Source organism: Bombina bombina, chromosome 5 (genome assembly GCF_027579735.1).
Source record: "Bombina bombina isolate aBomBom1 chromosome 5, aBomBom1.pri, whole genome shotgun sequence".
Lineage (NCBI taxonomy): Eukaryota > Metazoa > Chordata > Amphibia > Anura > Bombinatoridae > Bombina > Bombina bombina.
In genome coordinates, this window is record NC_069503.1 from 218419805 (window position 1) to 218435167 (window position 15363).

Genomic DNA, 15363 nt, shown 5'->3' on the forward strand with positions numbered 1-15363 from the left:
ATAAATCATATATTGGTTTTTTTTTTTTGTTGTTGTTTTTTCAAGTAGACCAAGTACTTTTAGAAAATAACCACCATACGAAATGGAAAATAAAATTACATCTTTGCTGAATTTTCTATGGTGTACATGGTAAACAACAGAAATATTTCGAAAAATGTTATTGTTCCACATTTAGCATCAGTTAACCTTCAAAAAAAATTGAAAAAATAAAATAAAACTGGAATCTACACATTTTGCAATGTATTTTGTAAAGTATCCTGAGAATGAGTAAGAATAAAAGTATCTAAATATTATATACATTTATATACAATTCTAAGTTCACAGAGAGGTAACACATTTTGACAATTAAAGGGACACTAAACCCAATTTTTTTTCTTTCGTGATTCAGATAGAGCATGCAATTTTAAACAACTTTCTAATTTACTCCTATTGTCAATTTTTCTTCGTTCTCTTGCTTTCTTTATTTGAAAAAGAAGGCATTTAAGATATTTTTTTGGTTCAGGACCATGGAAAGCACTTGTTTATTGGTAGGTGAATTTACCCACCAATCAGCAAGAACAACACAGTGTGTTCACCAAAAATGGGCCGGCATCTAAACTTACATTCTTGCATTTCAAATAAAGATACAAAGAGAATGAAAATAATTTGATAATAGGAGTAAATTACAACGTTGCTTAAAATTGCATGCTCTGTCTGAATCACGATAGAAAAAATTTGGGTTCAGTGTCCCTTTAACCCCTTAACTACCAAGGACGTACGCCATACGTCCTCAAAAAAAATACAGTTAATGACCGAGGACGTATGCCGTACCCTCTCTGCACTGGACATCGATGGCCGGTATCATCGGTGGGTGGGAGCTTACGTGGGAGGCGGGTGGGCGGCCATCGATGCTTTGTGTGGAGTGGAGGGGGGCGGGATCGTGGGCGGGACCTACGGGGGCGCGCACGGGCACGCGCGCGTGCACGGGGGGCGACAGGCGGGTGCATGCACAGGGCGGGAGCGGGTGGGAACCACTACGCTACAGAAAAAAAAAAGTTAAAAGTAAAAAAAAAAAAAAAAATTTAAGTAATAAAAAATGATTCTAAGGGATCTGGAAGGGGTGGGGGGTTGGTCTTGGTGGGCTACACTACAGAAAAGGGCATTTTTTTATTTTATAAAAAGGCACATTTTTTACTAAACTAGGTACTGGCAGACAGCCAGTACCCAAGATGGCGCCCATTAAGGCAGAGGGGAAGGGTTAGAGAGCTGTTTGGTGGGGGGGTCAGTGAGGTTGGGGGCTAAGGGGGATCCTACACATCAGCATATGTAAATATGCTTTAAAAAAAAAAAAGGCCAAATACCTTTTATTTTAGTAATGACAGAGTTTCTGCCAGTACTTAAGATGGCGGGGACAATTGTGGGGTGGGGGAGGGAAGAGAGCTGTTTGGGAGGGATCAGGGGGTCTGATGTTTCAGGTGGGAGGCTGAGCTCTACACTAAAGCTAAAATTAACCCTGCAAGCTCCCTACAAGCTACATACGTAACCCCTTCACTGCTAGCCATAATACACGTGTGATGCGCAGCGGCATTTAGCGGCCTTCTAATTACCAAAAAGCAATGACAAAGCCATATATGTCTGCTATTTCTGAACAAAGGGGATCCCAGAGAAGCATTTACAACCATTTGTGCCATAATTGCACAAGCTGTTTGTAAATAATTTCAGTGAGAAACCTAAAGTTTGTGAAAAAGTTTTTGAAAAAGGGAACTTTTTTTTTATTTGATCGCATTTGGCGGTGAAATGGTGGCATGAAATATACCAAAATGGGCCTAGATCAATACTTTGGGTTGTCTACTACACTACACTTAAGCTAAAATTAACTCTACAAGCTGCCTAATTAACCCCTGCACTGCTGGGCATAATACACGTGTGGTGCTCAGCGGCATTTAGCGGCCTTCTAATTACCAAAAAGCAAAGCCAAAGTCATATATGTCTGCTATTTATGAACAAAGGGGATCCCAGAGAAGCATTTACAACTATTTGTGCCATAATTGCACAAGCTGTTTGTAAATGATTTCAGTGAGAAACCTAAAATTGAGAAAAATTTAACATTTTTTTTAATTTGATCGCATTTGGCGGTGAAATGGTGGCATGAAATATACCAAAATTGGCCTAGATCAATACTTGGGGTTGTCTACTACACTACACTTAAGCTAAAACTACCCCAAAAAGGTCCCTACATGCTCCCTAATTAACCCCTTCACTGCTGGGCATAATACACGTGTGGTGCGCAGTGGCATTTAGCGGCCTTCTAATTACCAAAAAGCAACGCCAAAGTCATATATGTCTGCTATTTATGAACAAAGGGGATCCCAGAGAAGCATTTACAACTATTTGTGCCATAATTGCACAAGCTGTTTGTAAATGATTTCAGTGAGAAACCTAAAATTGAGAAAAATTTAACATTTTTTTTAATTTGATCGCATTTGGCGGTGAAATGGTGGCATGAAATATACCAAAATTGGCCTAGATCAATACTTGGGGTTGTCTACTACACTACACTTAAGCTAAAACTACCCCAAAAAGGTCCCTACATGCTCCCTAATTAACCCCTTCACTGCTGGGCATAATACACGTGTGGTGCGCAGTGGCATTTAGCGGCCTTCTAATTACCAAAAAGCAACGCCAAAGTCATATATGTCTGCTATTTATGAACAAAGGGGATCCCAGAGAAGCATTTACAACTATTTGTGCCATAATTGCACAAGCTGTTTGTAAATGATTTCAGTGAGAAACCTAAAATTGAGAAAAATTTAACATTTTTTTTAATTTGATCGCATTTGGCGGTGAAATGGTGGCATGAAATATACCAAAATTGGCCTAGATCAATACTTGGGGTTGTCTACTACACTACACTTAAGCTAAAACTACCCCAAAAAGGTCCCTACATGCTCCCTAATTAACCCCTTCACTGCTGGGCATAATACACGTGTGGTGCGCAGTGGCATTTAGCGGCCTTCTAATTACCAAAAAGCAACGCCAAAGTCATATATGTCTGCTATTTATGAACAAAGGGGATCCCAGAGAAGAATTTACAACCATTTATGCCATAATTGCACAAGCTGTTTGTAAATAATTTCAGTGGGAAACCAAAAGTGTGTGAAAAAAATTGTGAAAAAGTGAACGATTTTTTGTATTTGATCGCATTTGGTGGTGAAATGGTGGCATGAAATATACCAAAATGGGCCTAGATCAATACTTTGGGTTGTCTACTAAAAAAAATATATATACATGTCAAGGGATATTCAGAGATTCTTGAAAGACATCAGTGTTCTAATGTAACTAGCGCTAATTTTGAAAATTAGCGCTAGTTACAAAAAAAGCAAAGAACATGTAAACATTGGGTATTTCTAAACTCAGGACAAAATTTAGAAACTATTTAGCATGGGTGTTTTTTGGTGGTTGTAGATATGTAACAGATTTTGGGGGTCAAAGTTAGAAAAAGTGTTTTTTTTTTTCCATTTTCCCCCATATTTTATAAAAAAAAATTATAGTAAATTATAAGATATGATGAAAATAATGGTATCTTTAGAAAGTCCATTTAATGGTGAGAAAAACGGTATATAATATGTGTGGGTACAGTAAATGAGTAAGAGGAAAATTACAGCTAAAGACTAACACCTCAAAAATGTAAAAATAGCCTTGGTCCTAAACGGACAGAAAATGGAAAAGTGCTGTGGTCATTAAGGGGTTAAAGGGACACTGAACCCAATTTTTTTTTCTTTCATGATTCAGATAGAGCATGCAATTTTAATCAACTTTCTAATTTACTCCTATTATCAAATTGTCTTCATTCTCTTGGAATCTTTATTTGAAAAGCAAGAATGTAAGTTTAGATGCCGACCCATTTTTGGTGAACAACCTGGGTTTTTCTTGCTGATTGGTGGATAAAGTCACCCTCCAATAAACAAGTGCTTTCCAGAGCCAAAAATTGTCTGGCTCCTTAGTTTAGATGCCTTCTTTTTTAAATAAAGATAGCAAGAGAACAAAAAAGGAGTAAATTAGAAAGTTGCTTAAAATTGCATGGGCTATCTGAATAATGGAAGAAAAAAAATTGGGTTCAGTGTCCCTTTAACGCATGCTACTACCCCTGTCTCAATGTGTATTTAAAAAATTAAGAATGCCAAACAAAAACTTCCCCACCAACATCGTTATATTAATATACTTTATAACCTTTAAGTTTGCCTGTTTCTAAGCCCATGTAGGCCACCCCTTATCTCAGTGCTTTTTAAATCTTGCAAAACAGCCAGACAGTGCTGGTTCATGCATGCCATATAGAAAGCCTTGTGGTCACTCCTGTAGAGAATAATAATGGTTATACAAGAACCAGCACTGATTGGCTAAAATGCAAGATTGTAAAAAGCTCTGAGATAAGGGGTAGTCTGCAGGGGCTTTGATACAGACAATCATAGAAGTAAAAAGTTTATTAATATAACAGTGTAGGTTATGCACAAATGGGAAATTGGTAATAAATGGAGTATCTATCCTTTTAAACAATAACAGTAAACCATCCCTTTAAAAGGGACATTAAACACTAAATAAATGCTAGATAGAATGATGCATTCGAAGAAAAGATTAGTCTGAGAATAACATGGATTTTTTTCAAAGTTTCATTAGCTGTTTAAATAGTGACAAAATAAGTGTAAAGTTGTAGTGTCTATAAAACAATGGGAGCCGCCATGTTGTAACTTAGGTTACTTTCTCTGCTGTGGCAAATTATGGACAGTTATAAATAGGTCACTAGAGTATGCAGCCAATGGCTGTGTAGAAAATAACAGTGTTCTGCACTTCTATTTCTAACAGGAACTGAAAAGATCACAATATCAGAATGGAATTACAGGAAAAGGAGACAAAATAAATAATGAAAGTATATTGCAGAGTTTTATTTATATATATATATACAGTTTATCATTTTAGATTACCATCTCAAAGTGTTTAATGTCCCTTTACTACTATGAAAATCACTTGAAACTAGCTACATGAGATCTCTTATTTGAAAGATTGAATACTCCCATTATAAGGGGGTCTCATGTCCCTCAAGCACAAATATTAGAGATCTCCATCAGCGCAAGAAACAGTTTGGGAAGCAGGTGAATGCCATAAACACTGATTTTAAAAGCATTAAAGCTACAAAGCTAATTCTACTATATAGTATGTAGCTGGTCTAGGCAACATACAGAAATTTGAAAGAAATCTAGGTTACAGAGTTTAATCCTCAGCTTCTGTAAGAAGGAGACAAGCATATTTTTATACAAAACCAATGTATTTTACAGCAAAACAAAGCAAAATAAATAAGGAACATACATTTCAAAGTTTTTTTATTGCGTGTATTTAAACATTTAGGGCAATATTACAAGTGGTGTGCTATTTAGCGCTTTCGCTTGAGCGTTTACACCACCAGAAGTAAAGCCTTGGTTAGCACACATACGACAACTTTTGCATGAGTGCACAACCAGTGTGCACTAGCCCGACACCCCATTAAACCTAATATGATATAACCCTTTGCAGTCAATTACATGGCCACATACCATATTCCTTTGATCCCTTATAAATGTTTATGAATCATTTTATATGAGTTTTATTTTATTTCTAACCCTTTATGCGAGGTCTTCAGTAACGCTAACCCGACGCACATTAAATTCAATTGCACGCAAGCTAATGTAATTGCTTTTAACTTGAAATACACACACAAATTAACGCCACACAATATTTCAATATTGCGTGCACTAATGTTAGCGCACCACTTGTAATCTAGTCCTCAATATTTAAATTCCACAGTGTTTCATGTCTATTTAATGTAACCGGACATTTTATACAGGAAATGGGTACACTTTGTGTGCGGCACAATTCTTATCAGTCATCATCTTGCATCTCTACAGAATGAATAAAGTTACTGACATTCTTCTCTGACAGACGGATACAATAGAGTGACTGCTACCACAATGAAAGGAAAAAATAAACTTCAAAATACCAGCAAATATAATGAGTAACAGTTACCTGGATGACAACAGCACTAGGTTTCACAAAAGTCTTCTCATGCAGTATTTATAAATGATACTAATGTCTGTGATGTAAAAAAATAAAATTCACTTTTTAAGACCTGTTACAAATGGCATCAGTCCAGGCTCAAGTATTCAATAATATATTAGAATATTAAACAACAAAAAAACAGAACTAAGTCTCAAAAACTATACATAAAATATTTTTTAAAAATATCTAACTTTTCACTAGGGATCATATTTTAAAGGGGCGTTGCACTGTAAAAATGTCTCCCCTTTAATGTGTTCTCAATCATCCATTTTACCTCCACATGTATACTATTTCTTTTTTTTTCTTTTTCTTCAAATAGCGTCTTTACGTGTTATTTAGTTATTTGAAATCACTGGTTTTGCCTGTTGAAACTGCCCCTACACTAAAAATATGAATACTGCAGTATTTTCAAAGGAAAGCTGTGTAAACCAAAAGCAGTGCCAGAAAGCAACCTCTGCGTGGGGGTAGGAGACAGCTCAGCTCATTTGAAAGGGCTGCAGCTGTAATACCAATAGGATACCAATAAAATTACAATAGAAGTAAATTGGAAAATTGCATGCTCTACCTCACTGGTTTTCAAACCTTTCTTCAGGCCTCCCTAACAGGCCAGATGTTGAGGATATCTGAACTAGAGCCCAGGTGAAATAATCAGCTAATTAGTAAACATGGCTATTTTACCTGCTGATACCCAAAGTAATCCTGAACATCTGGCCTGTTAGGGAGGCCTGAGTACAGGTTTGAAAAAAAAACAGTGCTCTATCTGAATCATGAAAGAACATTTTTTATTTTTTTTTATGTCCCTTTAAATTTACCATTGCAACTTCTTTGACGCCATTTTTTTGTGACTTCAGGGCGCAATATTCAGTCTGATTATGACTTGATAATCTGGAACCTGTCACCTGGATCTTTCTATCATTTCCTAGTTTATTAACGTCCTTTTACAGTTTGTGGTCCCATCCTTACATTGTGTTTGAGTCAGTTACCTTAAAGTGAAGGTCGATTTCGATGAATTAGTGCCCGGTTTTTAATAATCCTATTAAAAACAAGTGCACTTTAATTCATCAAAATTGACATTTCACTTGTTTTCTTCAAAAACTTACCTTTTAATCCTGACAGCCACTCCAGCAATTCCCCTGGCCATCGGAAGCCTCTTCATACGTCAGAAATGATGAATCCGGCTTCCTCCAATCACGGCTTCCCCCCTGGGGGAAATCAAGGCCTGAGGCAACTCTGTGATTGGAGGAAGCCGGATTCGTCATTTTGGACCCGCAAAGAGGGCTTGCGACGGGCGGAGGAAGCGCTGCAGGGACTGTCAGGATTAAAAGGTAAGTTTTTGAAGAAAACAAGTGAAATGTCAATTTTGATGAATTAAAGTGCCCTTGTTTTTAATAGGATTATTAAAAAACGGGCACTAATTTATCGAAATTGACCTTCACTTTAAATACCTCAGCCCCTAGGTTATATTCTGGACTAACATTACAAAATAGAAATATTTGGAATATCAATTGTTATATAAAATACTTATATTAAGACTTATCAGTCTTTACAGTAATATTTACTGTGTACTCGACCTGCCAAGCACATGAAGGTAAATGACCGTGACATCATCTCAACACCAACTAAAGAAGCGTGTGTAGGAAAGGATCATCAGTACACTTACTCTACAGTTTCAGGGGCAGAACTACCATTGGACCCAAGAGCTAAAGGAACACAGCCAGCCTGTACATAGGCATGTGCATAATGTGTACAATCCTAATGCAGGGGAGACTTTTATTAGTGCAGGCGGCAGGTCGATCTATCTTTTCGCAAAAGCATTATACAGATCAGAATTTATATTATTACTTTCGCTATCTACCGAATTTTCCTTTGGGGACCCCAAAAAAATCTTGCACTGGGGCCTTCTGTTAAGTAGGCTCACTACTGACTCTGCTACCTTATGTTTGGAGGATCAGAGACTTATCACAAAAAAAAAGTATTTTTACAAATTAATGTTTACTGCAAAAAATGCTTCCATTCAACTACTACTGTGCATTTCAGATAGGATTTTATGTCCATGTAAATGTCACTAAAAGTAGATAAATCCTATTGTTAATGTAGTAGTGTCAAAAGCGCACTCCCTGGCTATTAACGGTATTGTGCTCTGTGCACAACACTCTTCTTCGCCCCACAGTAGCACTTTACTAACAGCACGTCTTGTTTTCCAGACCTGATAAAGGCCCCACATTAGCTTGTTAAGCAGTGAGTAACATAAAAAATAAAATCACTTCTCCATGCTGAGATTAATGTTAAACGTCTTTTATGCACAAAATATATGATCTTTAAAAAATTATTAATGTAAAGTGAAACGATGTGGTGCAAATGGAAGAATGATTTGTGAAAATCAAAATGCCTTATCCTTTAAATATCTAAATTAGAATCTGTTTCTATTTTATTATATTCAAAATATTATATGTGAATACTTACAAAATGAATATAGGGGATAACATAGACAGTAGAAAAAGTCTACTTAAAGGGACAATAACCACCTACAATAGATTAACATATCAGCAAAAATTTAAAGGGACTTGAAACCCTTTTTTTTCCTTTCATGATTCAGATAGACCATGTAATTTTAAATATCTTTCCAATTAATTTCTATTATCTAAAATGATTTTTGTTTTTGTATCCTTTGTTAAAAATAATACCTAGGTAGGCTCAGTCAGAAGCTGCTGATTGGTGGCTGCACATATATGCCCTGTCATTGGCGTACAGCTAACTCCCAGCAGTGCACTACTGCTCCTTCAATAAAGGATACCAAGAAAATAAAGCAAATTAGATAGAAGTAAATTGGAAAATTGCTTGAAACTGTATGATCTATCTGAATCATTAAATAAATATTTTGGGTTTCAGGTCCCTTTGACTATGTCAGAACACCTTGCTTGCTGCCATTGTTTTTCAATTGTCAAACTACACTCACCACTTTCCTTATTCGGTGGAATTAGGGATTGTTGACAAAATCTCCATTATTTGGCTGCAGCAGAAATGATAACATGAACTGCAAATTAGGAACAGATATGTGGCAGGGTTAAGGTTATGAAGTTGTTTTACTTTGCATAATAAAACTTTCATGATTCAGATAGAGCGTGTAATTTTAAACTATACTTTACAATTTTCTTACATCGCAAAATTTGCTTTGCTCTTATGGTATCCTTTGTAGAAAAAGTAAAGTTCTGGATCAATAGTGCTCTGCCGAGTGCTGGCTGAACACTATGTGGCCAATTTAACAAGGGCTTAATGGCCCCTGATCCCCCGGTTTCCGTGCGAGCCTTCAGGCTCGCCGGAAACAGGAGTTAAGAAGCAGCGGTCTTAAGACTGCTGCTCCTTAACTCGTCCGCTGTCTCTGAGGCTGCGGACAGCAATTGGGGTTGATTGACACCCCCCGTTAGCGGCCCTGTTAGTGCGAATGTGCAGGGGGCGGCATTGCACAAGCAGTTCACCAGAACTGCTTGTGCAATGTTACATGCCGATAGCGTATGCTGTCGGCATTTAGCAATGTCAGGCAGACATGAGCAAATCATGTCCGTCTGCCATTTGATAATTTGGCCCCATTGTGTGAACAAATTAAACGAGTGCAGCAACCAATCACTAGCTAGTTCCCAACAGTGCATTATTGCTCCAGAGCCTACCTAGATATGTTCTTTAACAATGGCTACAAAGAGAACAAAGCTAATTTGATAATATAAGTAAATTGGAAAGTTATTTAAAAATAACATGATCTGAATCATCATAGTTGAATTATTACTTTAGTGTACTTGTAAGCTTTTCATATGATAATCTGTTTACTGTCCTTTTAACCCAGTGATCATCAACTGGAGTGCTGAGCAAATTGGGTTTTTACAGCAATCAGATGACAGTGTCACATACAATTAGGAACGTAGGTGAAAAGGACTCCTAGTTAATTTATTTACTCCCTTAGTCTTATGACAAATGTGTCATATTGTCCACAGCTCATTGTATTTTGTGGTTTGTTTGTTTTTTAATTAATTGTATTAATCCTTGAAGTCACAAAGACACACAAATAAATCAAGGGCATCACATGAACTCTCAAGGATGTTAGAAACACTCCTCAAAACAAATCAACCAACTATTTTGTTAGTGCTATTGAAGGCTCTTAGATCCAGTATGAATATTATTAATTAAATATTAAATAAGAAAACACCTTTGAAACATAAGTATTTGTCCCATTTTAATTGGGTAATTAAGATCACAATAATATATTTCAAAATTGTTACAACCTTTAAATATCAAGATAAAAAAAATCAATAATAACATTTTCCCACAACGTGAAAGTTTAAATATCATATCTAGTTGAATTTATGTTCAGCTAATCACTAAAATGTACTTTTTCCAGCATTGAATGGGTTTAGATATCACCAGACCAGGAGAACCCTTACACTGCTGGGCATGCAGTGAATAAAAATTGCACTTGCAGCAGTAATTAATCATTCTAATGCACAATCACATTGAAAATTGCTAATTGCACCAGCCCACATTTACAATAACGAAGATCAGTGTTTTTACTGCTCCCACAGAGGAGGAAAAGAAAAACAGTTAACCATGAGAGGGCATGGAGTTAACCCTTTGGCTGCCAGCGGGAGCCAGCGATGCTTTGCAGCCCACACAGGTAAAGCAGTGGGTTAACATGCATCTCAAAGACCAGTGTGTTTGTTGCATCTGTCAGTGCATCCTCCCACTTACCGTCTATGTTCTCACGGTCACTGATGTGCTGCAGGTTGCACCCCGTGTCCTCCCTGCTAATGTCCTGCTCTGGTCTATAGGACTCCAGCCTGGAGTGGGCATTTCTCCGCAGTTTGGGGCTGGAGGACACACAACATGATGTAGTGTTGCCCATTGCTATACAAAATCCCCTTTACCAGCCCTCTGTGGAATTAAAGGGAACAATCGAAAGGATGCGGTAGTCCCCAAATTAACTGCAGATCCCCGGACGGGGTGCAGCTGATGAAGCTGCTAACAGGACATATCCATCAAAGTAGCACAGGGCATCAATGGAGCAAGGACCTCATCAGCGATATCTTGAGCAACACCCAGCTGATCTCATGCTGGAACCCGACACTCAGGCATATTGACAGCCTGCTCCTGTATTATTATCTCAGCAAATCAGTCTTCTTTTCCCTGGCACAGAGAAGTCCCCTCCTCCTTCTCCTCCTCCACAGCTCTGCCAGCCACAGCACCATTAGCACACAGCCCGGGGCTGCTCTCTCTCTAGAAAAGGTTCCGGTTCATATGGGAGGGGAGCGCGCACAGACTGTCAGGAGGAGCGGTGGTGGCAGGCTCTCCGACTTATTGTTTGCTGAATAAAACAATATAAATGCTATTGTGGGTGTAAAATAACCTTAAATCTAACTTTATTTAGGCTGAAGCGACGCAAATAATACTCAAGTCTTCCCCAGACTCACAATGGAGGATCTGTTGACAATAATGTACGGTATACCGCAGCCCTGCGTCTTGATTGGCTGGGCAAAATAAGTCGTTTCAAGCGAGGAGATCTGGGTAAATGCAAACCAAATTATAGGCTTTAAATAACTGGAACAAATATAGTTAAAATACTTTCTCACGATAGCCAAGGGGTTAAATGTGCTTCTGTGGTATTTTTTAAGGAGATACGGAGCCCTAGAGTGGCCATGAAAGTGTTTTTTTCTTTTTTAATAGTGTGCACCTTTTCTTAAATGAAACCTTTTCTTTCTTGATTCAGATAGAGCATGCATTTTGAGACAACTTTCTAATTTACTTATATTATCAAAATATTTTGTTCTCTTTGTATCTTTTGTTGAAAAGAAGTGATGTATATGGTAGCAGTTTTGCAAGAATCTTATCCATTTGCAAAAGCACTAGATGGCAGGACTATTTCCTGCCATGTTGTGTTCCAGACAGCTACCTAGGTATCTCTTTAACAAAGAATACCATGGGAATAAAGCAAATTTGATAATAGAAGTAAAATGGAAACTTTATTTTTTTAATTATATGCTCTGTCTAATTCACAAAAGAACATTTTTGGGTTTCATATTCCTTTAGTTACCTAAAACATGCTTATATAGTCATGTGCATAAATTCAGAATTCATTTGTGGCAAATTGCTGTGGCTATTTGCAGCACCAGATATATAACACACAAATACCTGTGCAAATCCAGATATTTTGTGTGCTGCATTTTGACACAAATAGATCCGACACCCGGATATATTAGATAAAAGAAGTAAACAGAAAATGTTATGTTCTATCTGAATCATGAAAGAAAAAAATTGGGTTTTATGTCCCTTTAAACCCTTGCGCCAAATGAATGTAGGTACTATGTCACAGAGTACTTTGCCCTGCATACTGTGTTGACATAGCACCTTTGCCCAGCATATAGGTGCCTGTTACTGTCCCTGCTGTAACCTTAGACAGCGGGAGCCACAACAAGGGGGCAGAAGGCATCTGCTTTTATATGGTAAGGGAGCACTGAGACAAAAAACAATGGCAAAGGGGATCCCAGAGAAGCTTTTACAACCATTTGTCTTATGACTGCAGTAGTTGTGGGTAAATAATTTCAGTGAGAAACCCAAAGTTTGGGAAAAAAGAAACATTTTGTTTTGTATGTTCGTATTTGGCAGCCAAATAGTGGCATGGATTATAACAAAATGGGCATAGATCAATACCTTTGGTTGTCTACTTTAAAAATATAAACACTATTTTCATAAGGTGTGTGGTTAGCAAACTAAGCTATGCGTGTTTCACCCACACTCATTTGGACTTTTTCCGGGAGGTGTTTTCAGCTAAGCACCTCTGTGCTTTCTAGCCAAGTGAGTTCCCATATGGTCTGTTTGATAACGGTTTCATAGGGGAGTGTTGTTAAGTGCTCAGACATTCAACAAATCAAAGGGTCTATTCTGTCTCCATTACTGAGAGTCAGATCTAATAAGTGGAATTACATCTGGATTTGAGGCACATTATACCTCTTCTGCACTGAGAACACACACCATATGTAGATGCACGACTGCCATATATGGCATGCAATGGGATTGGCAAGTGCAGAGTCCAGTATGTGCCGATTGTATTGTTTGAGAGAGACATCATTTGCGACTGCGGTGTTGTGTAAGCTTTTAAAGTATAGGTCGCCCATCCCGCTTAGTATGGATTGTTGATTTACATGTATTTCTGGACTGGAGACATTTATATTATCCATTAAATATCTGTTTGGGAATAAGCCATTGTGGTTTGTGCATAGACCGGCACTAATACGTTTTTACTGTCAGACTTTTGGACTCACTTGACTGGCTCTTCCTCCTTTTTTTATGTTGATAACTTTTATGTAAATACAAAATGAATTCTAATGCTGAGTTAAGGACATTTTTTTTTCATTGGCTACTTTTTGTAATAGCCTGAGTGTGCGGAAGTTAAAAGTATCTATATCTTTATATACAGTATGTATATGTGTGTGTGTGTGTGTATATATATATATATATATATATATATATATATATATATATATATATATATATATATATATGTATGTATATATTATATACACACGTGTTCAAAAGTTTAGTCACTTAGAATTTCCTTGTTTTTGAAAGAAAAGCAATTTTATGTCCATTAAAATATCAAATTGGGGGCGGAGCCAACTGCTGAGAGAGCTGGACATGTGTCTGTGCAGCTCCGGGTTCTTAGATATAATTATTGGTCTTATTTGATATATAAAGAGCCCAAACTTTTCCCAAATTACTCTAGAAAGCTAATATTATCTATTGTATACTTCATGTAACTCAAGATACTTCCCTTATTGAGCACAATGCTGATGCACACTTTTAAACGACACCACGAGGAGATTCCAGGCAGCATTTACATTTCAGAGGAGCTGCTGATATGGAGGCCCTGGCAATTTGGGAGCAACGTACCCAACAACTCCTGGAGCAGCACTTTAAGAGTATGAGGGACGATCTAACGTCGCTACTACTAACCCTCTCACCGCAGCTGAATCACACCGCTAAGAGCACAGATCCTATACAGTGTGTCGGGGGCTATGCAGTAATGGCTGACAAACTCCAGGAAAATCTAAAATCTCCCTTTGACAGAGTCACGCAGTGTTCTGGGCTCTACGAGGTGGGCAGGCCATTGGATCCTTTCCCCCACTAGCTATGCAGGTGAAGCCAGGAACCGGGGAGTCACTGGACTCAGTTGATATGAGCACACACGATGAGATGCCATCTTTGGCCTTACCGGTCCACCATGTTCCTCTGACCCCACTTCAAACTACCACCCCGGAACTTGGAGCCTACTCTCTAGCGACAGCTGACACGCAGAGCCTGGGTGGGCATGCGGTACCTAGACAGTGGGAAGATCTCATGCAGAAACAGACCGCAGCTATAGAGACCCCGTTATTCCAGGAGCTAAAGGGACTGTCCATAATGGTAACCCCAACTAACACGTACCTCGACATTTTAGATACCGGCTACTCCTCACTATTCAATCTGATCAAGAGATCACAAGCTGGGACACAACAGAATACGCCGGGGGTCTCAAATCCCACAGCATCTTCGAAGTCTATGGTCATCTGAGCAGCAAAACCTACCACAGCTCCCTTGAAAGTACATGCGGCATAGCGTCGCTTGATTCACTGCCGGGTGGAACTCAGTTAGTGTTGATTCTGTCCCTGAGCGTTCTGAGCTGCCTGATCATCGTGCAACACAGGAGTTGGTTCCGACTGGGTGTCGGCTAGATTAACAGGTTTTTGCTCTGACGAGTATGAGAATGATCTGCTAAAGGATTGACTGACTCTTACCCTAGTCCTTCTCTTCCATACTGCTCCTCTTCGGACGAATTTAGGAAATTTGTACTACCAGAACATACATGTTACCACTCTGAGCACCTAACAACACATTTGTGTAATTCTCTCAGACAATGTTTTGCTGTTACTGTGTATTAAACTGGGTTGATAATTAGCTTAAAAGTGTTGATACCTAGCCAATGTTGACTCTGGAATGTACTTTCTCCACCTTATACATTTAAATTAGACGTTGCTCACAGGAGGACCCTTGCTGTTCTTTAAGGGAGTAACTGCATCCAGCATGACAGTACAGACCCATAAAAGTAGTCTCTGGTACCTTCAGTGATCATTTTAACCTACTGGTCATAAAGATGTATGGTTGCTTAAACATTATTGCTGTAATATTCATGTTAAAGTGAAGGTAAAGTTTCAGTTATTACAATGTTTCCCCTGTAAATACTACAAAAATAAATGTGAGTTTAAGTCATGAAAATTT

General features: G+C 38.1%; 1 protein-coding gene across 1 annotated transcript in view; it reads right to left on the bottom strand.

Moving 5' to 3' along the window:
- CCNY (cyclin Y) overlaps positions 1 to 11246 on the bottom strand; it is a 428167-nt gene extending 416921 nt beyond the window's left edge. Inside the window, exon 1 of the mRNA XM_053713846.1 lies at positions 10804 to 11246. Coding sequence (XP_053569821.1) covers positions 10804 to 10957 — 154 coding nt within the window. The 5' untranslated portion in view covers positions 10958 to 11246. The remainder of the gene's footprint in view (positions 1 to 10803) is intronic.
- Positions 11247 to 15363: the final 4117 nt, after the last annotated feature.